Source organism: Neomonachus schauinslandi, chromosome 9 (genome assembly GCF_002201575.2).
Source record: "Neomonachus schauinslandi chromosome 9, ASM220157v2, whole genome shotgun sequence".
NCBI lineage: Eukaryota > Metazoa > Chordata > Mammalia > Carnivora > Phocidae > Neomonachus > Neomonachus schauinslandi.
Genome location: NC_058411.1, coordinates 130,687,499 through 130,709,559, shown reverse-complemented (window position 1 = coordinate 130,709,559; position 22,061 = coordinate 130,687,499). Strand labels below are relative to the sequence as shown.

The window sequence follows — 22,061 nt, the reverse complement described above, 5'->3', positions numbered from 1 at the left end:
CTCTCTGTTTTCCTTCAAGTTTATTCCTTTTGCTCTATCTGTCCCTCTGTTTCTGTCTGACATCTAAGACTTATGGAAAGCAGTCTATAAATCTATAGAACTATCTCTATATCTATCCGTATATCTGATCTCATCTACCTAATTTATTTGTCTATATATCTGTCTCTATCTCTTTAACCTAATTTATTGTCTATCTATATGTCTGTCTGTCTGTCTGTCGGTCATCTGTCTCGAATTCGCACTGCGTGGGCCCAAAGCTGAATCTCTTAACCCCGATGTCTCTGCTGCCTTGTTATGAAGTCTAGGTCAGCATTAACCTGGGCAGAAAGACCACTAGGGGCTTTTCTCATTTCTGGGGGTCTCAGTCATGTTCAGGTAAGGCCATGAATCTGTTGGCACTCTCCAATCTCATGTGTTCTCCGGACCAGAAAAGCAGAGCCACTGCCTCACGAAAGTTTTCATCAAATGTCTCCTCTCAATGATGTAAGAGTCCACTTTGGCCCAAATCCTGTCACTGAGCACATACTAGCTTGGCCAGAATACTGTCCTGAGGATTCAGAGATGAACTGGACTTGGCCATTGTGATTGCTGAGTCAGCGGGAGACGAGAGTAGGGAGGTAGGAGTATTTGGAGGGCGTGGTTAGACCCTATGCTAGCCTTGCAGGTGGGCTGAAAGCTGGGGACAGAGAAAGACTGCAGTGAATCTTCCCAAATGAGAGGGAGGAAGAAGTGAATTGAGATACAACCATATAAAATAATGTGGTCCATGGCAAGTGCTCCAAAGCATTTATTATCAGGCTTCAACCAATTGGGTTTTCAAAGTGGAGCCCCTGGGACCAGCAGCATCAGCATCACCTGGAAATTGTTAGAAATGTGAATTCATGACCCACCCCACCCTCCCAACATTTCGGACCTCTTGAATTGATCTCTGTGGTTGGAGCTCAGCAATCTTTTAGCAAGCCTTGCAGGTGATTCTGAAGCAGGTTCAAGTTTGAGAACCGCTGGTGTGGACTTGGGTCTGCGTTGGGGTGTTCGAAGAGCAGGAGACAAAGCTAGAAGCTAGAAGACAAAGCTGCTAAGTCTTAGGTAGTGGTGGGATTAGGATGAAGCGAGAGCATTGTCCAGAGCGCAAAACATCCTACAGGTGCTCAGGGGCCAGCCCTGCCTGTTGCAGAAGCCTGAGAGTGAGTACTTTGCTTGCTCCACTGTTCAGGGAGGTAGGGCAGGTCCTGGATAGGGATGCCCTTGAAGTATTGTACCTGAAGGAGAGACATAGAAACGTGCAACACAGAAGGGAATCCAGAAATACTGCATACTGGGTGTTGAACTACATATGAGCACAGCATTTAACTTTGAACTTCTAGGGGTTAGGGTGAAAAAGAAAATCTTGTTGAATCATGTAGCCTTCATGTTTGTTTGTTTTTTTTTTTTTTCATTTAGGTTTTAAGGATAGGAAATGTGTTAGAAGCGTTTTCCTGGTCTGAATCCCTGAGAAATGGGTATTTATAGACTGTATCAAATTTTTAAAATATCTTCCATCTTTTATTTCGGAGTGCAAGAACTGAGCAATGGCATTTTTTCACAATGAAAAAAATGTTAAATTTGGTATAAAACTTTTCTAGCTAATGTGTCTGTACAACCTGCAGGTTATTCATTATCCTTGGGACTATAATCTAGTTCTCATGTACAACTATAAATCTCATGGTCCATGCCTCCATGTCCTTGTGGGAAATTTAAAAGGCTTCCTTTTATCCTTACGCAAAGATTTTTTTTGTGTGTGTGGTTCTAAGAGAATTTATGCCTACAGGATCCTCTTCGGATGATATAAGAAGCTGCCGGGAGCTTCTCTGGGAGCCTGTTGCATGAATGTATGGATCTTCTCATGTCATGCTATAAAAGCTGTTGACAATGAACAGTTGTTTTACATGTGAAAAAAAAAAAAAGCTTGGAGTATTTCAGGGAAACCTTTTATAGACTGAATGTTTTCCCTTAGCTTTTCTAAGCAACACCAACAGAGTTGAATCTTGTTTTGTTGTTCATTTAGCTTACAAAATTAGTTAATTTTTTTCCATGCATTTGTTTCCACTGACACCTCCTTTCTCACAAAGACCTAGGAGAACTAACTCATGAGAGTCAAAATAGGACGCGTTGGTGGCATTAGAATCCCTATTTTCATATTCCTGTAACTGAGATCATAGAGAAAGTACCCACACAGTATTTGGCACCTAGTAAGTATTCCTTCCTAGAAAAATCTTGTGAACATATTTTCCCGCTGCCCCTCTCTTTCATTTCTATCTTTTAAAAATTTGGTTGGTATTTTGTCCCACCCAAGGGAGGGCTTTGGATAATCGTCCTGTGGTATTGGTCAGCATGGTCTGTTCTGGAGTGTGGCCTAGATGACTTTTGATGATTGCTTTTGATGACTTTAGGCTGTGGCCCCAGCTCCTGAACTGCATCCTACTCCTTTCAAGATCTTTCTTTACTCCTAACCCCTCTGCCATTCTTCCTGGCCCACAACAGAGAGGAGGCACCTTGCTGACATGCGTGTCATTTCTGGGTTTTCTTCTGCATCGTGCCAAGAGACTGGAGTCCACATCACCGTCTCCCCAGCATGCCACTTGGCTGGAATCCTACAATAAGGCATGTGGCCAAGCCGTAATCCATTTTATATGTCCCAGGAATGATAGTCATTCACTGTTTTGAGAGTCTGTGCCTAGATCACAAACTTGTGAAGATTCTCCACAGTTCTTACCTTCAGCTTTGCTCTCTCTTTTTTTTTTTTTTAAGATTTTATTTTGTTTATTTGAGAGAATGAAATAGAGCATGAGAGGGGGGAGGGCCAGAGGGAGAAGCAGACTCCCCGCTGAGCAGGGAGTCCGATGCGGGGCTCGATCCCAGGACTCCAGGATCATGACCTGAGCCGAAGGCAGTCGCTTAACCGACTGAGCCACCCAGGCGCCGAGCTTTGTTCTCTTTTTACCCTTCCTTCCTTGTCCCTGAGATTGTCATGACCCAGAAGTAAATTGTTCCTGAAGCTTTTCATTTTTCTGAAAGTCAGTATGGTTTTTTCCTTTTTTCTTTTTTTTTTTTTTTTTTTAAGATTTATTTATTTTAGAGAGAAAGATTGTGTGGGGGGAGGGGCAGAGGGAGAGAGAGAATCTCAAGCAGACAGATGACTCCCTGCTGAGCATAGAGCCTGAGGTGGGACTAGATCCCACAACCCTGAGACCAAACCATGACCTGAGCCAAGAGTCAGACTCTTAACCAGTTGAGCCACCCGGGTGCCCCATGGAAGTCAGTATGTTTCTAAGTTTAATATCATACCTCGTATTTACTGGTAATAACTAACGTGTGTGCTTCAGATGGAAGTCATGATTTCTGTTCAGAGAAAGGGCGTGGATTTGGTGGGGTGGGGGATGAGGAAGAGAGAGAGCCTATGAATGAAACAACATAGAAACAGTGAAAGGTTCTGATCCTTTGGGAGGAAGGAGAAAAATAACAAAATCCTGATGTACTATATTTTATCCTTTATGTCGGCTGAGAAATTAGGGTCAGGACCCAGAAACTTTGCTCTATCTCCTGGTGTTTGTTTCAGCTCAGGTGGGGTGGGCTTCTCCTTTGATGGGTCATTTCCTTCTCTCCTTTCACATTCCAAGCTGCATTAAGATGACAAATTTCACTTATAGGCTCAGGCACAGACATGAAAACCTGAGCTATGGAGTTAGCAGAGTGAGTGCAGGAGAGTGGATTTATTGTGGGGAGAAAGGGATCGTTTGAAGAGCACAAAAGATTTGGGGAGCCCAGCTCTGAATCAGAGCTCACAGAGGATGGCCCCTACCATACCTGCCCCTCCCCACTGACTCTGCTCTTAAGTCTCATCACTTGTCTCAAGGCTGAAGACAAATAAATGTTAAAGTAATTAAGACACTTCTTTAGAGCACACATACACACACCCCAGAATATGTTGCTCATAGACAAAATTTTATTTGGACATAACCTTGTAGTGGGTTTTGCAGAAAGATTGAGGGTAAAACAAGGAGAATAAAGGCCCTGTGTTCTTTTTCTATCTGTGAACTCTGAAGTAAATAGTTCACTTTTCCTACCCTGCCTTTAGTAAGGGGGAAAAAAAAAATCTTGGACGGCAAAGACCAAGTCCGTCACATCAAACATGACTGCGTTAAATACTAAAATGTTCAAAGTCCGACTGAGATAGATAAAGGCTTTGATGGAAAGTGGATATTTCCCAGGGACATTACAAGCAATAATCCAGATGTTATGGTGTAATGCAACGAGTGTCCGTGGATAGATCAGGAGCTCCAGCCAAGCCGCGCCTGATGTAGGCCTTAGCCTTGCCCTCCCATGCTGTTCTGCCATATGGAACCTATCTCTCGGCCCCCTTAATAACCAGCTTTGGATTCCATTTTCACAGAGCTCATAGAGCTAAGTGGGGCTGTTTTATGGACAAGTTAGATAGAAGCCTTTCCAAGATAAACATCCAATTTGAAATTAGGACATACCAAGCCACAAAATTATTTTAGGGCATATTTCATGGAAGCACTGCCATTTTTCTTAGGCAATTGCCAGACTGTAGGATGCCCTTTGATCCCTTGTGGACATTACTCCCTTCTTTATAAAAAGGATTTTGAAATAGTTGCAGTGTTTAGGGAGGAATATATCTGTCGGAGCTTTGAAGCATGGTCATGGGACAGGTCATGCCTTAGCTTGTTGGTTGGCAAGTCAAACTTTAAAAAGAAAAAAATTAAAAAAAAGGAATTATAGCAGGATATATGAATCCAAATCTCATTTTTCTTTTAAAGGTAGAAGTTTTCAGTCCGTGTACCTAATAAGCTATAAAATGTATTCAGTGTATCCAGATCTATATGCTTACATATAGATTTATAAACACATATGCATATATGTTTATATATGCGTCTATTTATATGCTGTGTTCTTTAATAAACATGAAATTGCTTAACTTTAATTATTTCATAAAGCTTCATTATTGAATATATTCTATCCACAAACGAACTGGAAACAGAAGTTAAGAAAGGATTGTCCATGTTCTCCAGAGGAGTGGGATTTTTTTTTTTCTTTTTAAAATCTCACGCACCCTCCCTACTCTCTCAGCACGTCCAAAACTCGTGTGTGTGCATGCACGCACACATACACGCGCCTGCATTTTAAGAGAAAAGCAACACAGATGTGAGGTTTGAGAGTGTAGATTTCCTTAAATGTGTTTTGTTTAAGGCAGTCACAGAATGACCAACCAAATGCTTGGTGTGGTACTCCTGCATCATTTTTAAAAGTGGTGGAGTGACATGTGTTGGATGAGGTAAGCTGGTATATAATTAATATGATACTGACATACCATTTGTTGTGATAAATTGTGACTAACTGGTGTCCGAGCAAATTGGTGTCTGAATGATCTCGAAGATATATTGAGTAGACGACAGGAATGAATATATAGTGTTAGAAATTCATTGCTTTACTGTGGTACTTGATGCCATTTACATTCTTCAGTCCATTTATTTCCCCTTCAAATAAAGCAGTGTATGCTTGTACTGTTTCATGTTATTGAGCGGCGAACGTAAATGAACTCCGCCAACTAAATGCAGCGTGTGGATCATGTGGGGATCCTCATTCAGACAGACTAACCATAAAAAAAAGACATGGTTGAGACCCTTCAGGGAAATGTGGATATGTGCTGGGTATTTAATGATATTAAGGGAATTATGGTTACTTTTGTGGAGTGTGATCATGGCATGGTGCTTATGGAAAACCAAATACGGATTTTTGCTTTCAAATATTTCAGCCAGAGAAAAATAGTGAAGGGATACATGAAATCAGATTGGCAAAATGTTGAATCGGACGAATAAGTACGTGGAGATTTATATACCATTCTCTCTGCCTTTGTGTATGTTTGAAAATTTACATAATGGAAATTAAAAATAAATAAAGTGTGCTTGTCCTCTTTATAATTTAATAATAGGGGATGTTTGCTTTTTTCTATATTCTGTTTAAGGTGTGTGTGAGTGTGCATGAGTAATATAATTTAGAAAAGGAAAAAAAAAGTAAGTTAACAGTTACTGAATCTCTACTGGATCCCAGGCACCGTGCTAAGGGCTTTCTACATCCTTCCCCTCCCTGCAGATCTGCAAAGCTCATTTGGCTGGCTAGCTGATGGCAGGCTGGATCTGGAGTTGTGAATCTCACAGTGGTGTTGGGTTTTTTAGTAGTAGCTCAAGGAATACAGGGAAGTGTGGACAGATTCAAGTGTGAAGGATAAATTCAAAACCATTATTTCTAAATACCCGGAGGAATTTTGTTTCCCTGCAAAGCAGTGCCTTGCTCTTCTCTCTCTGTTTCCCAGAATTCCCTTCTTCCCTTCCTACTATTAAAATAGCTGAAGGCCCTGATGAAGAATTCCTACCAAGGAGCACATCTGGGTGGGAGTATAGGCCAGTGCCAAATCCAAGTGTTGCTCCCAATCATCCTTCACTATATTGTTACAAGTCCGGTGCTCGAGAAGGAAATCACATAACTGTGCTTGCAGGTTTGCAAAATCAATGAAGACTAATAACACTTTCACCAGTCAGGGAGTGCTATTCATAATCCCATATTGAAAGCTGGAATTCCTGTGATCACCAAAGTCACACTCAAGAATTATCAGCAAGTTTATATGTCATCTTCATTCTTTGCTTTAGTCCTCTTTGATACGTAACCTGCGGCTCTCAGAGTCCTTGAGAAAGAACCAACTTTGGAACGGGATTATAAGTATAACGTTGTTGGAAGGGAAGAATGTCTCAGGAGGAAGCATGACAGAGATGTTTGTCCAGTTAAAACTGGGAGATCAGAGGTATAAAAGTAAGGTAAGTTCTGTCAATTCCTTAAGAAGTACAAGATCTTTCATAATAAAGGAACTGAAAAAAAATGTTTTCCACTCTGAATTTCACAAGAAGAGGAGAAATTTATTTTTAGCCCTCGTAACTTTATTAGGAGCATTCCAGACAACAAAATAATTGTATAGCTGCAGTCAATTAATATACCTATTGGCTTGCTTAGCATAATTTATTTTAATATAGTAACTGGAGCAAGAGAAAGCTTATTAAATAACAGATTTGGATGCATGATTTATTTTTGTTTTGAAAATAAGCAAACATTGTTTCAAAGATTGCAGGAAAGGTATAATCAAATATTTTCAAAATCCTACAAAAATAAAATCGTGTAATATATTTGGGTGAAAACAGTCGAGATAACAAAAAATATTTTCAAAATCATATACTATTTGCTTTCTCTTACTTGTTAGTATTAACACGAAAAATAGACATTTGATGCTGGTTGTTGTGATTTTTTTTTTTAAACTGAAGTATTAGTGATTTGTTTTGAACAAAAGTAATGGCATTTTTAGCTGCCTTTAAAACTCAATCACCTTACTTTCCTGAAACAAATTCCACTTAATTTTTAATCTTAGTAATTTGGTGTGGTTTTTATTTCAAAAACCATAGTCTCCAAATCATGGTAATGAATTCATTTTGCATAACTGTCAGACAGGAATATTTCCTAGGTTTTATGGATTGGGGGAACTAGGGTACTTAAAAGTTGTCACTTGCCAAAAGCCATGTAGAAACAAACAAACAAACAAAACAAAACATTGGTGGAAGATTTTGAAAATAGACCCGAGGATATTTGCAATTTGGACTTTACAGTGTAGAGGACATGACACATGCACACCAATGCAGTTGGGAAGTGATTTAGGGAGCAAGAGGTTTCTCTGTTGCATGCTCTTCAGTGCAAAATCAAACATTAAACATCACTTACTCCACCACAAGGAGTAAAGAATTGAAGCTCACACCGGAGAATCATTTTTCAGAAATGTGAAAAATTCTGGGTGAGTTACAGCAGAATTAGACATATGATTATTTTAATCAGGTAGTTTCAGGCTGTACCTGACAGCGAATGTATCCAGGGTGAACACATCTCTCCACTAAGATTCCTTTAGCCAGCCCAGGGTCAGGCTAAGGATTTATAGAAAAATTATTCATTGCTAAGTACACTTTGCCCTTTGGACTAAGGTGGAGTGCAGAATTAGTCCAGTATTTGCTACAGTCCCCCTTGGGGAATATCACATTTAATTTGTGGTCAAATATTTTTTTCCCCGTGGTTTCTAAATTCTGTGATCTGATATATTAAGCTCAGTGTGAGAAAGAGCTTAAATGATAGTACATGATGTTGGCTACAGCCGACGTCTGAGTTGTCCCTGTTTTCCCTTGCAGGAATAGTTTGGCGCTCGGATTTAATAGTTGACTCAGTGCTTCTAGAGCATGATAGTCAGTGCCCAGCATTCTTGCTCCATTTTATTCACAAATTCAGTCTCTGGGTAAATGAAACAAAAACAAAAAATGCTGCTAACAGATCAGACACATAAGCTGTTTGCAGTCACTGGGAGAACACAGAAACACTTGTGAAGTTTTCAAACCAGGCTGTTTACTTTTTTTGGTGTGGCTATAGTGAGGCTTCTCCGTCTTTCTCTCGCTCCAGTGACTGGATTCAGTAAACTCAGATTTTAAAAACAGGCAGCAGTGTCCCAGTGACGGGTTTTTCATGCAATGCATCGGACAGATGTGAATGAACATCTCAGCCTGCTAATTTATATACTTCTTAAGCCAGCACTGAATGGATGTGCTAATAAAACTGTTACTTACTTGCATTCGATTAACCAATGAGGAGTATCTTTTGTAAGAGAGAGCAACTGTAACTGTCTATTGAGATATGGTTTATATGTCTATAATATATATATATAATTTATGGTTCCTTGTGGGATAATTCTGGTGGGGTCACTCTTGCTAATGGGCTGGATAAATTCTTGAATCTGCGGGTGAGCTAAACGGGTAGTGATGGTTTGCCAATTCCCGAAATCTCAAAGTCCCTTTTCGTTCCAAAACGGAAAGTTTAACTTTCTAAGGGAGAGGCACATCGTCACGATCTCCTGCCGTGTAGAAATGAAATGAATGTCTGTAGCTGCTATAGCAATGAATGGCATTTTAAGAAAATAAATACTATAACTGCATGTTTTCTAGACACTGTGTAAGAGTGCAAATCCGCAGTGGCGGGAACAGTTTGACTTTCACTACTTCTCTGACAGGATGGGCATTTTGGACATTGAAGTGTGGGGAAAGGACGGCAGAAAGCACGAGGAGCGTCTGGGCACGTGAGTCTGCTCTGCTTTCTAACTCGTGGGAGATGTGCATGGAGCTTGTTTCTGCATGAGGCTGGTCAGAGAGAATGTCATGATCTGTTTGGGCTTAGAGTAAAACTTCACATCCCCACCCCAGCAGCCATAAGTAAGCTGGACCCTAACCTGGGGAAAAATCTTGTTTTGTTTTAACTGGTAAATGTCATTTCATATTGATTAAGACAGAAGAAAATAGTATGTGTCGGGAATTCTTTAAAAAAAGTTATTGTGCCATCTCAGGCTATTTGGGAAATGTTTATGCACAGGTCGGTCCACTTATATGCAGTTTTTTCCCCAATAAATACAGTACAATACTGTAAATGTATTTTCTCTTCCTTATAATTTTTTTTTAAAGTAACAGTTTCTTTTCCCTAGCGAACTTTATTGTGAGAATACAGATAACCTACAAAATATGTGTGAACTGTTTATATTATCAGTAGGGCTTCTGATCAACAGAAGAGGGCTATATAGTAGTTGAGTTTTGGGGGAGTGAGAAGTTACGCACAGGTTTTGGACTGTGCTGGGGCATTAGCACCTCTGACCCCTGCACTGTTCAATAATCAACTGTGTAAATTTCCAGTGTACCCTATGATTTTAGTTTGCTACTTAGTAAAATACCATATAATTTAGTAAGAAGATGAAGCTAGGTGTCTCAAAATGGTGGGAAAATTTTCAGTGTCCTTGATGAGCTTTGTGGCAAACCATAACGAAATCTATTGAGGCGAGATCTATTTCCTTTCATTTCTTTACTCCGCACCCTCCCAACTTAATTGAGGGGCTTACCCATAGGTAACGAGCAATACCATGAATATTATAGGTTCCTTATTGTAGCAATACCATTAAGTGAGATTGTGCCTGCACCATGGCTGGCCCTTGGGAAGTACCATGGAAATGGTGGTGGAAAGATCATCTCTCATCTTACAAATAGCCCTGCAGGTTAGTAGCATTATTCCTTTCCTGTGGAGGAGGGAATAGAGTGCAAGAGGCTTACAATTCACTTGGCCATGGACTTCAGAGCAGTGAATGCCAGGGCTAGGATTCTGTGTTTTCCAAGACCAATTTCTTTCCAAAAAATCACTGCCTTTTGTTCATCCCGTATACATACAATTTGTATCCAAATCTTAAATCTAGGATACAAGCATTCAAAGGGCTCTCAACAGCTGTTTGTCATCTTTTCCAAACCAGAGTCTCTGGAACCCTGGATTCAGAGAGATGCCTGGGGCTCACCATTTGGAGAAAAAGGGGGTGGGTTCTAAAACCTCTATCCTGAGGCCAGAGCATCTCAACTTTTACTTCTCTTCTATATTGGGGTTCTAATTGAGGGAACGTCTTATTGCCGAAAGCTGAAAATTGAAAATGACTCCTCTAATAGAAACTCTTGGATTCACTGACGAGGGAATGCAGAGGTCCAGAGCAGTGAATGTTTTTCCATCAGCAGGGAACTTATAGGCAGAAATGGGGCGAGACCCAGCTATCCCAGTACTTCGTGCACTGCTTTTTCTGGGTAAAATACTGAGCACAGCATCTGGCACACAGACTGTTAGCTCTTCTTGCCGTCATCATCCCATCCCTCACCAGCAGCTCTCCTGGGATACTAAGCGGGGTGTTTGGTACCCATGGAACATTCCTGCCGTGTTTTTCCACGGAGGCACCATGTTCCGTGGGACTGTCTGGCATGTTGCAGGATGTTTAGTGAATCTGGCTCTTACCCACCTGATACCTGTTGCTTTCCCCAGTTAGTGTGTAGGAAATGCACAAACGCAGAGAACTCTGTGTCCCAAAGCGTTATCTGAGTGGTGGGGATTTGGGCTTCCAGTGATGAATGGCCAATGTGTTATTTTAGGAGGTGCAAAGAATAATACCCTTCCCATTTCACACATCACTGTGCTGTCCTGTTTCCTTCACATAATAGGAAATGCTTTTCCAGATGAGTGTTAAGTTTCTTCTCAGCCACAAAAAATAATTTAAGATGTCCCTTTTCTTCCATGTGTTGTCATTGGAGTATGCATTTATTTTAGTTATTTCCTGTTTGTAACTTAGACGTGTACCTGTCCTAGGGGGTCATGATGTCCTTCCTCTTCATGGATTTTAAAGGATCTTTTTGGTATCCTTTTCCTTTTTCCTCTCCTGAGGTACAAAAGACAACAAAAGCATCTCTTGGGAGCTGGCTACACAGCGTTACCCTGCAGTGGGGTGAAACCTACCCTAAAAATATATACTGCTTCTCAGAGTTAAAGATGAGGTGGTGTCAGCATATGCTGAAACTCACCGACCTGTTACATACTGTTCCTTCCCACTTCAAATTTCTCACTTTTCTCCTCATTTCATTTTCTTTGTTGTTGTATTAAGGCTTGGTTATTTTATCCACCCGTGGTTGGGAAATACCTTTTTGCGTGAGGAAACTCTCCGACAGTGTGCATGAGTCATAATTGCCTCCTAAGACATGTTGCATATTTTGTTTTTGGAGAACACCTTGATGCTAGTCATTTAAAGCCCTACATGGCTTCTCTGAAGAAATTCTCATCAGTGCAGCTTCCCTTTGCAGGCAGATTGACATGAGGAAAGGATCACCAGCTTGGAGTCGCACATTCATGGCTTGCTGAACCAGTTGGCTAGCTGTGTGACCTCAGGCAATGGATTTGCTTGTGAAATTGGGCTTTCTTTCCATGCAGTGGGGTCTGGTCAGCAACAGTGTCTATGTGATACCTAGGTCTTTTATCAGCACTTAAATGCCAGATATTATTATTACTATTGATTTTGAGATTGTTCTGTATGACAGCTGTAGACCCCCACAACATTTGCAACTAAAATTATGCAATTTAAGAAAAAGAAATATGGCTGGTAAAATTCAGTGTGTATATATATACATATATATATATTTTGTATATATATTGCATATATATATATTTTTCAAAACAGTATAGACATTTTTTGAAATTTTTTGCAGAAGTTGGCAGTGAATATCTTCAAGGACATGGTGCAAAGGACATTTGTTGACTGAAGGATTGAGCAGCAGCATTGGCATTGGTGGGGTGCTAGCTTGGTGATGGTGATGATGAGCCAAGGTCTCAACTGGTGGCATGCTGTTCCCCAAAGGGGTGTCTGGATATGTGTCTCCTGAGTCACATGGAGCTTTCTGAAATCCCCTTGTGTCATGGTTCCCCTGTTGTCTTCCACTGAGCCACAAGTTATTCCCAAGGGGGTCAAGGCTGGTCCCCAGATCCAGCGTCCCCTGGACCATAGTGCCTACGAACTCTAGGGTTTATTCATGAGCAAGACCAAATCAAAACAAAAACAGAAAAATTACCAAAAAAACCCAGTCTCTGATTTTAAAATCCAACAATGGTCCAGAGACAGTGAACTTTTGGGGGGAGTAAGAAATAAAGCTAAGTTGAATCTGCTCCAACTTTTATTTATTTATTTATTTATTTATTTATTTATTTATTTATATATTTTTTCTGCTCCAACTTCTAAACAAAAGGGCAAGAGTATAAATATAGAGTATCCCCTTGTAAATCTGGGCCATTTCAAAACAATTGTATTGTTTTCTTAAACTCTATTTTACATTTCAAAGTGATTTTAGAGATTAACTCGTTATAGAATATTCTAGGCTTTAGTTTTGAAAAGTTACTAATGAGAAAGTTCGAGTCCATTTTAACTGGGCTACCACAGAATCAACCTGCAGTCCCACATGGTGCCCTGGAAAGTGGCTCTGACGTTCTCCCGGTTTATTAGCGACTCTGATGTGGTGGAGGAGTGGGGCTGGGATATTTCTCTGGACAAATTGCACCATGTGTCGTCGATCTGCTTTTACAACCTGGCTTGACACATTCACCGTTTTCTTTGTGTTCACCCCCTTCCTTCGCCTCCAAGATTTACAGCTTTTAAAACTACAGCACTCTTTTCTGCCCCTCGCATTTAAGTTAAAAGCTGGCCAGTCTGTAAAATAAAACAGGGAATTATGGTAATGAATAAGAGGTTAAAAGCTATCATGGCAAGTGAAACTTGAGCAGGTTTGGGTGACTGATATGGCAAAATTATGTGTTGAATTAAAACATTAAAATGCAGCGGGATTAATGGAGAAAGACAAGAACAGGAGGTCAGAAACAATGCTTAAATCAGCACATTCACCGCCTGTAGGCTAGATAGCTTTACTATATGCCTGTAGCAGAAAAAAAGTAGTAATTAAGTCCTTGTCTTCTTCAGGTGAAGAGAACTGTGGACTTTTCAATCTGGGAGGCACCTAGTAAATATATTTATTTCCATTCCTTTCTTATGTAGGGGAGGAATTAGAGAGTGCACAGTATTTAGATGGTTAACAAAAAACACTTGCCTTTGTCATTTGGAGTTCTTGACTTTGAGCTTCATTATGCCGCTGGCCTTCATTTTTTGTTTGTTCACTCTATTCAAGAAATACAGAGCACGCCATGTACCGGATACTGCAAAGATTCAGCAGAAAATGACAGTGATGGACGCTATCCTCAGACACTAAAAAGTTTGGGGTTGATTCAAGTTGTCAGGCAGCAGCTTGTGGGGGTGGGAGGGGAGAGCAGCTTCCTGGAAGAACGGAGATGGGTGGGTTAGCCTGACGAGGAGATTGGAGGAAGAACTTTCAGGAAGATGGAACAACATGGGCAAAGGTCAAGACAGGAGAGAGAAGGCACTCTGAGAAGCTTGAAAGGAATGAGAAGGGTGGGCAGTGTCATGAGATGAGACCTGAGAGCAGAGCAGGAGTGAGGTCACAAAGCCATCCGATTCCATCTCCTGCAAAGGAACAATGGTGGCTTCTCTCTAGACACATGCATGGGGGCCCCTGCTATTTTGTTTCCATAATATAAAGGTTGTTACAGTAGCGGGCTCTTACAGACCAAATATTTTAAGATCAGATTGTGGAATGAGAATTTCCTGGTGACCTAAGGGCCAGCGTGTGGCACCTTCTGTATGACTGTCCACACACGGTCACTTCTCTTGTGTGTGAAGTCACACATGAAGCCACAGGAACAGACCTGATTTGGTAAGGCTCATTAATCACGTAGATGGTCTGAGTGTGTGTTTTCCACACTGTTCTCAACAGAAAGAAGAGCAGTTTTATAAGTTTTATTGCTTTATTGGTTTTTATTCAGTGCATCATTGGATATGTTGGCCAGAGTTTCTTGGGCTATGGGGAGTTAAAAGCTATGCTTCAGGGGCGCCTGGCTGGCTCAGTTGGAAGAGCATGTGACTCTTGATCTTGGGGTCGTGAGTTCAAGTCCCATGTGGGGTCTAGGGATTTCTTAAATAAAAAAGAATTAAAAGGTTATGCTTTCAAAATTATTTTTAGGTCCATTTCCCTGAGGCTTTTGTCAGTGTGTTTGTATTGTCAGCAACCAACCTTGTAAATTTTTAAGATGCTAACATGGATGTAATTCGCCACAGCCAAATTATTAACATGTCTCCAGATCAGGGGTCAGCAAACTAGGGCCCATGGGCCAAATCCAGATGGCTGCCTGTTTTTGAATAAAGTTTTATTGGATAACAGCCTTGTTTGTTTGTTTATGTTGTCTATTACTGCTTTCATGATACAAGGGGACTTGAGTAGTTTCAACAGAGACCACATGGCCCATCAACTTTAAATTGCTTTATGGCCCTTTGTAGAAAAAAATAGTTTAAGAACCTATTATTTATTTATTAATTGATGTGATAATTGAAAAATTCATGATGAGAGCCGTTTAGACCATATACTTTAAAACTGATAAAATATAGCTATTGCTGTATTATTTTTGCATATACACTAGTAAGCTCAGCTTTCGTAAATGCTTCTAAAAGGCTGCCATTTGTGTAGAGTTTGGGAAGAAATTTAGAGGATGCAAAATGGAAGGAAAACAAATACATAACACCACTTGTAAAATTAAGGAATTAGACAGTGAGTCCGTGGTGTTTATTGGAATGAGAAAGAAGGAAGGAGTAGGTGGTGTTTTAATTTGCCCCTGAACCTGGGCTGAATCTGTTCTCCTGGTGTTCTCAGAGGCTCATCCTGCACTCCGCCCATAACAAGTAACTAGACAGATAAAGCCTTGGGAAAGAACAACCGATTCTGTAGTGAGTCAGTACCACCAAGAGAGAATTAAGAGACCAACTAAATCATTTAGTATTTTCTCAGGGCGGAATTTGATACCCTTTAGAAAATGGAAGACACAACCTAAGTTCTCCTTCCCAAATTTTTGTATTAAAAATGTCTTCAATGGATGTATTTCAGATTATCTCTTATATCATAAAGATTTTAGACTTTAGAGTACTTATCTTGAACCTCAAAAAAGGATATTTTGTTCACACAATACTTACCTTTCTTCAGGAGGTTCAGTGAGTATTATGGTGATAACATCAGAAATTCTGAAAGACAAATCCTTTGTATTTTTTATTTTTATTTTTCTAAGTTTTTATTTTAATTCCAGTGAGTTGACATAGTGTTATAGTTGTGTCAGGTGTAAAATATAGTGATTCAACACTTCCATACATCACCCTGTGCTCATCACAAGTGCCCTCCTTCATCCCCATTGCCTGTTTCCCCCATCCCCCCACTCACCTCCCCTCTGGTGACCAGAGTGTGTTCTCTACAGTTGAGAGTCTGTTTCTTGGTTTGTCACTCTTTTTTCCTTTGGTTGGTTGTTTTGTTTCTTAAATTCCACATATGAGTGAAATCGTATATTTGTCTTTCTCTGACTGACGTCTTTCACTTAACATTATACTGTGTAGCAACATCCATGCCATTGCAAATGGCGAGATTTCATTCTTTATGGCTAATATTCCATTGCATATATATACCACATCATTTTCTATTCATCAATCAGTGGACGCTTGGGCTGCTTCCATATCTTGGCTATTGTAAATAATGCTGCTCTAAACACAGGGGTGCATGTATCCCTTTGAATTAGTGTTCTCGTATTCTTTGGGTAAATACTCAGTAGTGCAATTGCTGGATCATAAGGTAGTTCTATTTTTACCTTTTTGAGGAACCTTCACACTGTTTTCCACAGTGGCTGCACCAGTTTGCATGAGACAAATCCTCTTTATTTCTTCTGCATTTGCCGATAACGCAGTACCTCTTCCTAGCTTGGAGTTAATATAAATAATTCTTCCAGCCTCTGGCTAACCTCCAGAGCTTCTGGTTTTCCTTCAGACATGAGGATGAGCTAGAACAATGTGGACTGAGATTAAAATAGGGTAAAATGGGAGGCCTGGAGGAGAGGTTCTTGTATGGAATTCATTTCTTCTTACTTCCAGCTTTCCTCCTTTCTTCCAGAGTGTGGGAGTAAATGTGGAAGCCAGGTGGGTAGGTGAGAAGCAGAGGGTAATTCAGTTGTAGAAAGTTTATAGAAAGTCATCTTTGGAGGGGGTGCCTGTCTGGTTTAGTTGGTAGAGCACGCGACGATTGATCTCAGGGTTGTAGGTTCAAGCCCCACATTCTGTATGAAGCCTACAAAAAAACCAAAAAACAAAACAGAACAAAAAAAATGCCATCTTTAGAGGGGAGCTGGTTGTTCACACTAGGGAGAGGGTAGCTGTAAATTAATCCTTAATTCTTAAGATATCAATTCCCATAATGGGGCAGGTACGCTAGGAGCCTGGGTCATAACCCACGTGCAAAAGGATCAACGTTTAATTATGATTGACATGATGGCAGTCTTTCAGTTTGATTTGTTCTTTCAAGTCACTATGGAAGTAAAAATATTTGACTGGATCCACTCATTAGTTAACTGAGCATGTAGAATCCATTAGGTTCGTGCAGAAATCCCCAATCTATTGTTTGTGGAGATTGTTTTATCTAAAATAGGCAGGGCTGTTTTCATGCAGGTGTTCTTTCTTCCATCCTAATAGTCTTTAGAAATGGGATAGGTGCAAAAGTTTCATAGGAGAGAGACATGACGAAAAAGTTTGTGGAAATGTGTAATTTCTAAGACAAAACCCAGTGTTTACTTTGCATTTTGTCTGGTACGTGATTCAACTTTTGTTTAAAATAATCAACTGCTCTATTCTGACGAGTTGTGCCTTGAAACAGGCACTGGGAGAGTGTGTGCATAGTTATTGTAAAAATGCTAATATTGCTCACAGTCTTTTTAGATGACTTTTTAGAATTAACATAAGGTTCATTTTGAAGTATCCAAGAGAAATTTACCGTGTGCATCATTTTCAACTCCCAAACATTGTCTCTTATCTCCAAGTAACTTCTGGTTGTTAAAACCACCACTACAACAGAAAGGTGGAACTCAAAGGATGAAAATAAATTGTCATTACTAATGATATTAAGGTGATTTTGCCATAAATAGGTTATTGCTCATTTGGACTAATGAAAGTGACCACCAGAAAAAAATTCTTACAAATTTGGATCATTTATCTTTCTGTAAGAAAGAGCTTTGTTCAATGAAGGTGTATATAACGATGTAAAATAATGCTTAGCAAAGTGTTCCTAAGCAGATGTGCTATTGCTATATTGGTTAAGAATTTGTGGGTATTTAGTTTTGTAGAATTGGCTTAAAGCATGTGACATTTCTTTCTTTCCAAGCAAAATTAATTCCTTACTTACATACATGCTCATGAAATAAAAAAAAAAAAGTATTTAGTAACCCCTATTTTCATGGTAGCAAACTTTAAATGGTTCTTTATTGCTACACACACAAAAAATGTTTTGATTCAAAGCAGAGAGGATTATTTAAAAAGATATATTTTTTGTGATGTGTCTCTGGTAGAAATTCTTGATGAATTTATTACATGCAAAAGCTCTAATTTGCCACCTCTTATAACTGGAATCACTTTTGGTAATTAGGAAATACACATTTAATTTTATAGGTACATATCAATATTAAAATATATTTTATTCTGTAGTAAAAACTGGTATAGATCCTTGATATTATGGATAGTTTTTCTCTTTAATTGGGAAGGGATTGCAAGGTTTCAAATGTATTAAACTGGAACTCATTAGATACCATGTGGCTCAAAATTGTCCTTGTTGCATATGTTAGGTAAAATTACCTATTTTTAAATATCTGCAAACATACAAAGCCCATTGAAGATTTAGGGTGAGAATCCATCCTCATCCTACATTGTGAGAGGCAGTTCTCCCTTTATAAAGTCTTGAATATTCATCTCCTTCAATAACGATGGAGGGAAAATGGGAATTACATACACAGGCACACACACGTATCACAGCTGGGAACAACCACTACCTACTCTCCCTCCCTTGACGCAACCCTACCTTTTCCGCCCACCTGTGCGTAAACAAAGCAGGTGTGGTCCAGGCAAACCCAGAGTTTTCAGTGTTAAAGCAAATCAATGGCTTAGCACCTCAGCCCTCCTTTTTGGTGTTTGTTTCTGTATATAAATGTGTTTGAGGTTTTCAACATCGCCAGAACATTGGCTGTTAAGAGACGGAAAACATGCAATTTATAACAGATGGGTGAAGCCTTTTCCTGGCAGTGTTGCTGAAATGGGATCAATCAACAGCACTTCATGCTCCATTTGTCCAGAAGCAATCCACCTGGGGAAACCCTGTGGCACCGTGCCTATTAGGAAAACACCTTAACACGTTGCTTTAAATAAAAACTCACCAGTTGGCATTAATCTGGAAGAAAATAGTTTCTCCAATGAACCCTTTGCCACTTGAATTTCTCTTGTCTTTTCTCCCCTTTTTGAAGCGTGACCCTTTATTCTCTTTGTTGGCAAAAGACACAATACAGAGAAGCCGTACAGATCCCTCATCCATAATGCTTGAACTTGGAACTTTTTTCTCCCTATTTCTTGAGCTCACCGCCTTTCTGCAGACGTCACGAGGGCAAAGAGCCGACTCTTCTCTTTGCACTTACCATCCCCTCCGTGCTGCCTTCTCTTCGGTTTCTTTACCTCTTTGTCTCCTTAATCTTAGAGTGTGTTAGGCTGGAAGGGAGGATTAAGAGCTGGGTGCCGGGGCGGGGGGAGCCCCCACCACCTTCGTTGTGTGAGAAACCCATGCTGAGACAGAGTGAGGTTTGGGGGGATGAGGAGATACAAATCAGGTGCTTTGGAGGTTCAGGAGTGGCCATGAGTTAATCCCTTCTGTTTCTCTGATTCCTCCAACTTTCCCAGGTGCAAAGTGGATATCGCGGCCCTGCCGCTCAAGCAAGCCAACCGCTTGGAGCTGCCTCTGGAGAGCTGCCTGGGGGCTCTCCTGATGTTGATCACACTTACTCCCTGTGCTGGAGTCTCGGTCTCAGATCTGTGCGTGTGCCCCTTGGCAGACCCCGGCGAAAGAAAGCAGATTGCCCAGCGATATGTGAGTGCTTGGCCTTGTTTTGCTGCCCACCGCCACCTCCACTTTTGAGTTGAAACAAAGTGTGAATTAAAAGATAAAAAAAAAAAAAAACTGCCTGAAAAGAGATCCTGTCCAAAGTTTCATGGCATGTCTCATAAAACAAGACATTGGATCCAGAGGTTAATGCATTAACGAGAAGGTGAAAGTAGATTGGATAGAGCTGGCGATTTTCAAAGCCCAAAATGGTATTTTGAATTTTTAGCTTTCAGAAACTCTTTGGAGAAAATGGAAATCCACGAGGAGGCAGACTTGTTTAGCATGTCTGCATATGTATATTGGAATTTTAATACAAGTTCACAAAAGTTTATTTCTTTATTAGCCATAATATTTGAAATGTTAGAGCTACCTTTCCAGAACCTCTCAGGCCTAAGTGAGAACGTGCTTCTGTCTTGTAAAGCAAAGCAAAGCAAAACCCTGGACAGCTATGCAAAGCTGTTACGTACTACTCTGGATAATAAAGGCAGTTCCTGATTTTTGCCTAAGTAGTGCCATGCACTTAAAAGTCCACTCAGCATTTTTATATCAAATGGCTTTGCGATCTTCATTTATTTTTTGTACTCTGTCTTTCTAGGTGCCCTTATTTGCATTCTGTTTTTATCCACCTTCTTTGTAAATCAATACGTTTATTTTATGGCCACACACGAAAGGCATGTTTTAGAAAGCGGCCCGAAAATGAAGCAAAGATGAATCCCTATTTAATGGGAATATTATTCTCAGCATAAACTTTAGTGCCTCCCAAATCCTTCACTGTGAGGCGTATTGATTAATTGAATAATTCTTTATCTGCGGGAGTACAAAAACCTAGACACACGTCTTATTGTCAACACAAACTCTGCATGGCCCGGTTGGCGTGCCCCAAAGGAGTTTCTACAAAATCCACTATTATTAGTCTCTCTGATGACTGGAGTTAAGCAAATAAAAATTTGATGATCAACCTTAAAATTTCTCCCCAAACTTTCCCATGGACGAATTGAAAAATTTACAAATTCACGAGGGGTGTCGTATATTTATAAGGTGATTTTAGATAAGATCATAATGACTGCTTTGAATCATGCTTCAGGATGTGAGGAGTAGTCAGGGAAAATAGGTTTGAAGAAGCCAATCAAAATAGAAATATCAAGTATTTTGTTTTGTTTTTTCAGCTAGAGAGCTGGCCAGCATCTTAGAGGGAAAGAATGCCCCGTCATAAAACACAAGTTTCAGACCTCTTGTTTTTTAGCTTGTAAGAATAGATCATCTTGAAGGCATGTCCACATTTAAACTATAAAAGTATTTTATTTCAGATGTTTTCAGATTAGTGTAAACTAGTTTTTTGTTTTTGTTTTGCTTTGCTCTGTTAGGTTGAAAATACACAGCAAAACAACTTTCAAAACTGCCTAGAAATGGTGCATATGAAGTTAGTTAAACCTGAACTATTATTAAGTTATTATTATTGTATCCTGAAATGCCTAAAGAGCAAGGATTTTACTGTCTCCCCATAAATCCCCAAGGCCTACTTATCACAGGTTTTTAGTTATCCAATGATAGCGGAAATATGATATCCAAAAGTTTGAAAGCAGAATCTTTTCAGCAGATGTGTTCTGGAGGCATGCAGAAATAGTTTATCTGCTTGTCTCTTTCATGCACCATTTCTGAAGGATGCAGTGTATATACACAGCAAACTATCGTTCTACATGCTTAAGAATTATCAGTAGATACATTCAAGCATTGGCTCATGCAAACTAAAAAAAATCAAATAAATGTGAATACAGGGTGGTACTAGATGCTCAGTCTCTAATGAGCTGGCTAAAACGTGGACCAGAAAATGCACTGTATTTCCATCCTTAACGCTCTTTCCAGTGGTAATAAGTATCTGTAAAGGGTCCAAGTTGAGCCCTCTGGTATCCCTAAAGTTTGTACTAATGAGGTCAAAATAGTGTGGCCTTTTTGAGTGATTTAAAAGTTTCATTCAAGAGAAAGAAAGGGGAAAAGAGAATGAATGGAGCTCCACACACGTTTTCCCCATGGGATATCTGTTCTATCACCAGGGGGCAGTGTTAAAAGTAGATTCTGTGTGCTTTGTAATTGGCTTATTTTGAAGCTATAGTTAATTCTCAGTCACTTTTAATCTGGTTGTTGTGAATGCCTAACTATCCCATTGGCTGATATAATGTACTCTGGAACTTTACTAAACTTTGCACGAGAAAGGTGATGATAAATCTAGAATGTACTTCCTACAGGACTTTATGGCATTAAGTAGTATATTAGAAAGCTATTTTCATGTATGATCTACTTTTCTCCCCCTCAGTGCTTACAGAATTCCCTGAAAGATATGAAAGACATCGGCATTTTACAAGTGAAGGTTTTAAAGGCAGTAGATCTCTTAGCAGCAGATTTCTCAGGTATAAACATCTTTAATTCATTTTCCTTTTTACTTATTTCCTGTTTTGAAATGATCTGATGGCAAAGCAAAATGTTTTAGTAAGTGGAAGCCTATACAAGCAATCATGCTCTTTCAAATAGAGTGAT

General features: G+C 39.8%; 1 protein-coding gene across 3 annotated transcripts in view; it reads left to right on the top strand.

Annotated features, from left to right (window-relative positions):
• MCTP2 (multiple C2 and transmembrane domain containing 2) overlaps nucleotides 1-22,061 on the top strand; it is a 240,841-nt gene that overhangs the window by 101,331 nt on the left and 117,449 nt on the right. For 2 of the 3 annotated variants that reach the window (XM_021680654.1, XM_021680655.1), the window contains exons 9-12: nucleotides 6,705-6,869; nucleotides 9,078-9,208; nucleotides 19,328-19,514; nucleotides 21,841-21,934. In XM_021680654.1, coding sequence (XP_021536329.1) covers nucleotides 6,705-6,869; nucleotides 9,078-9,208; nucleotides 19,328-19,514; nucleotides 21,841-21,934 — 577 coding nt within the window. Of the gene's footprint in view, nucleotides 1-6,704; nucleotides 6,870-9,077; nucleotides 9,209-19,327; nucleotides 19,515-21,840; nucleotides 21,935-22,061 lie in introns of those variants that run through there. The other variant, XM_021680656.1, reaches the window with a different exon arrangement.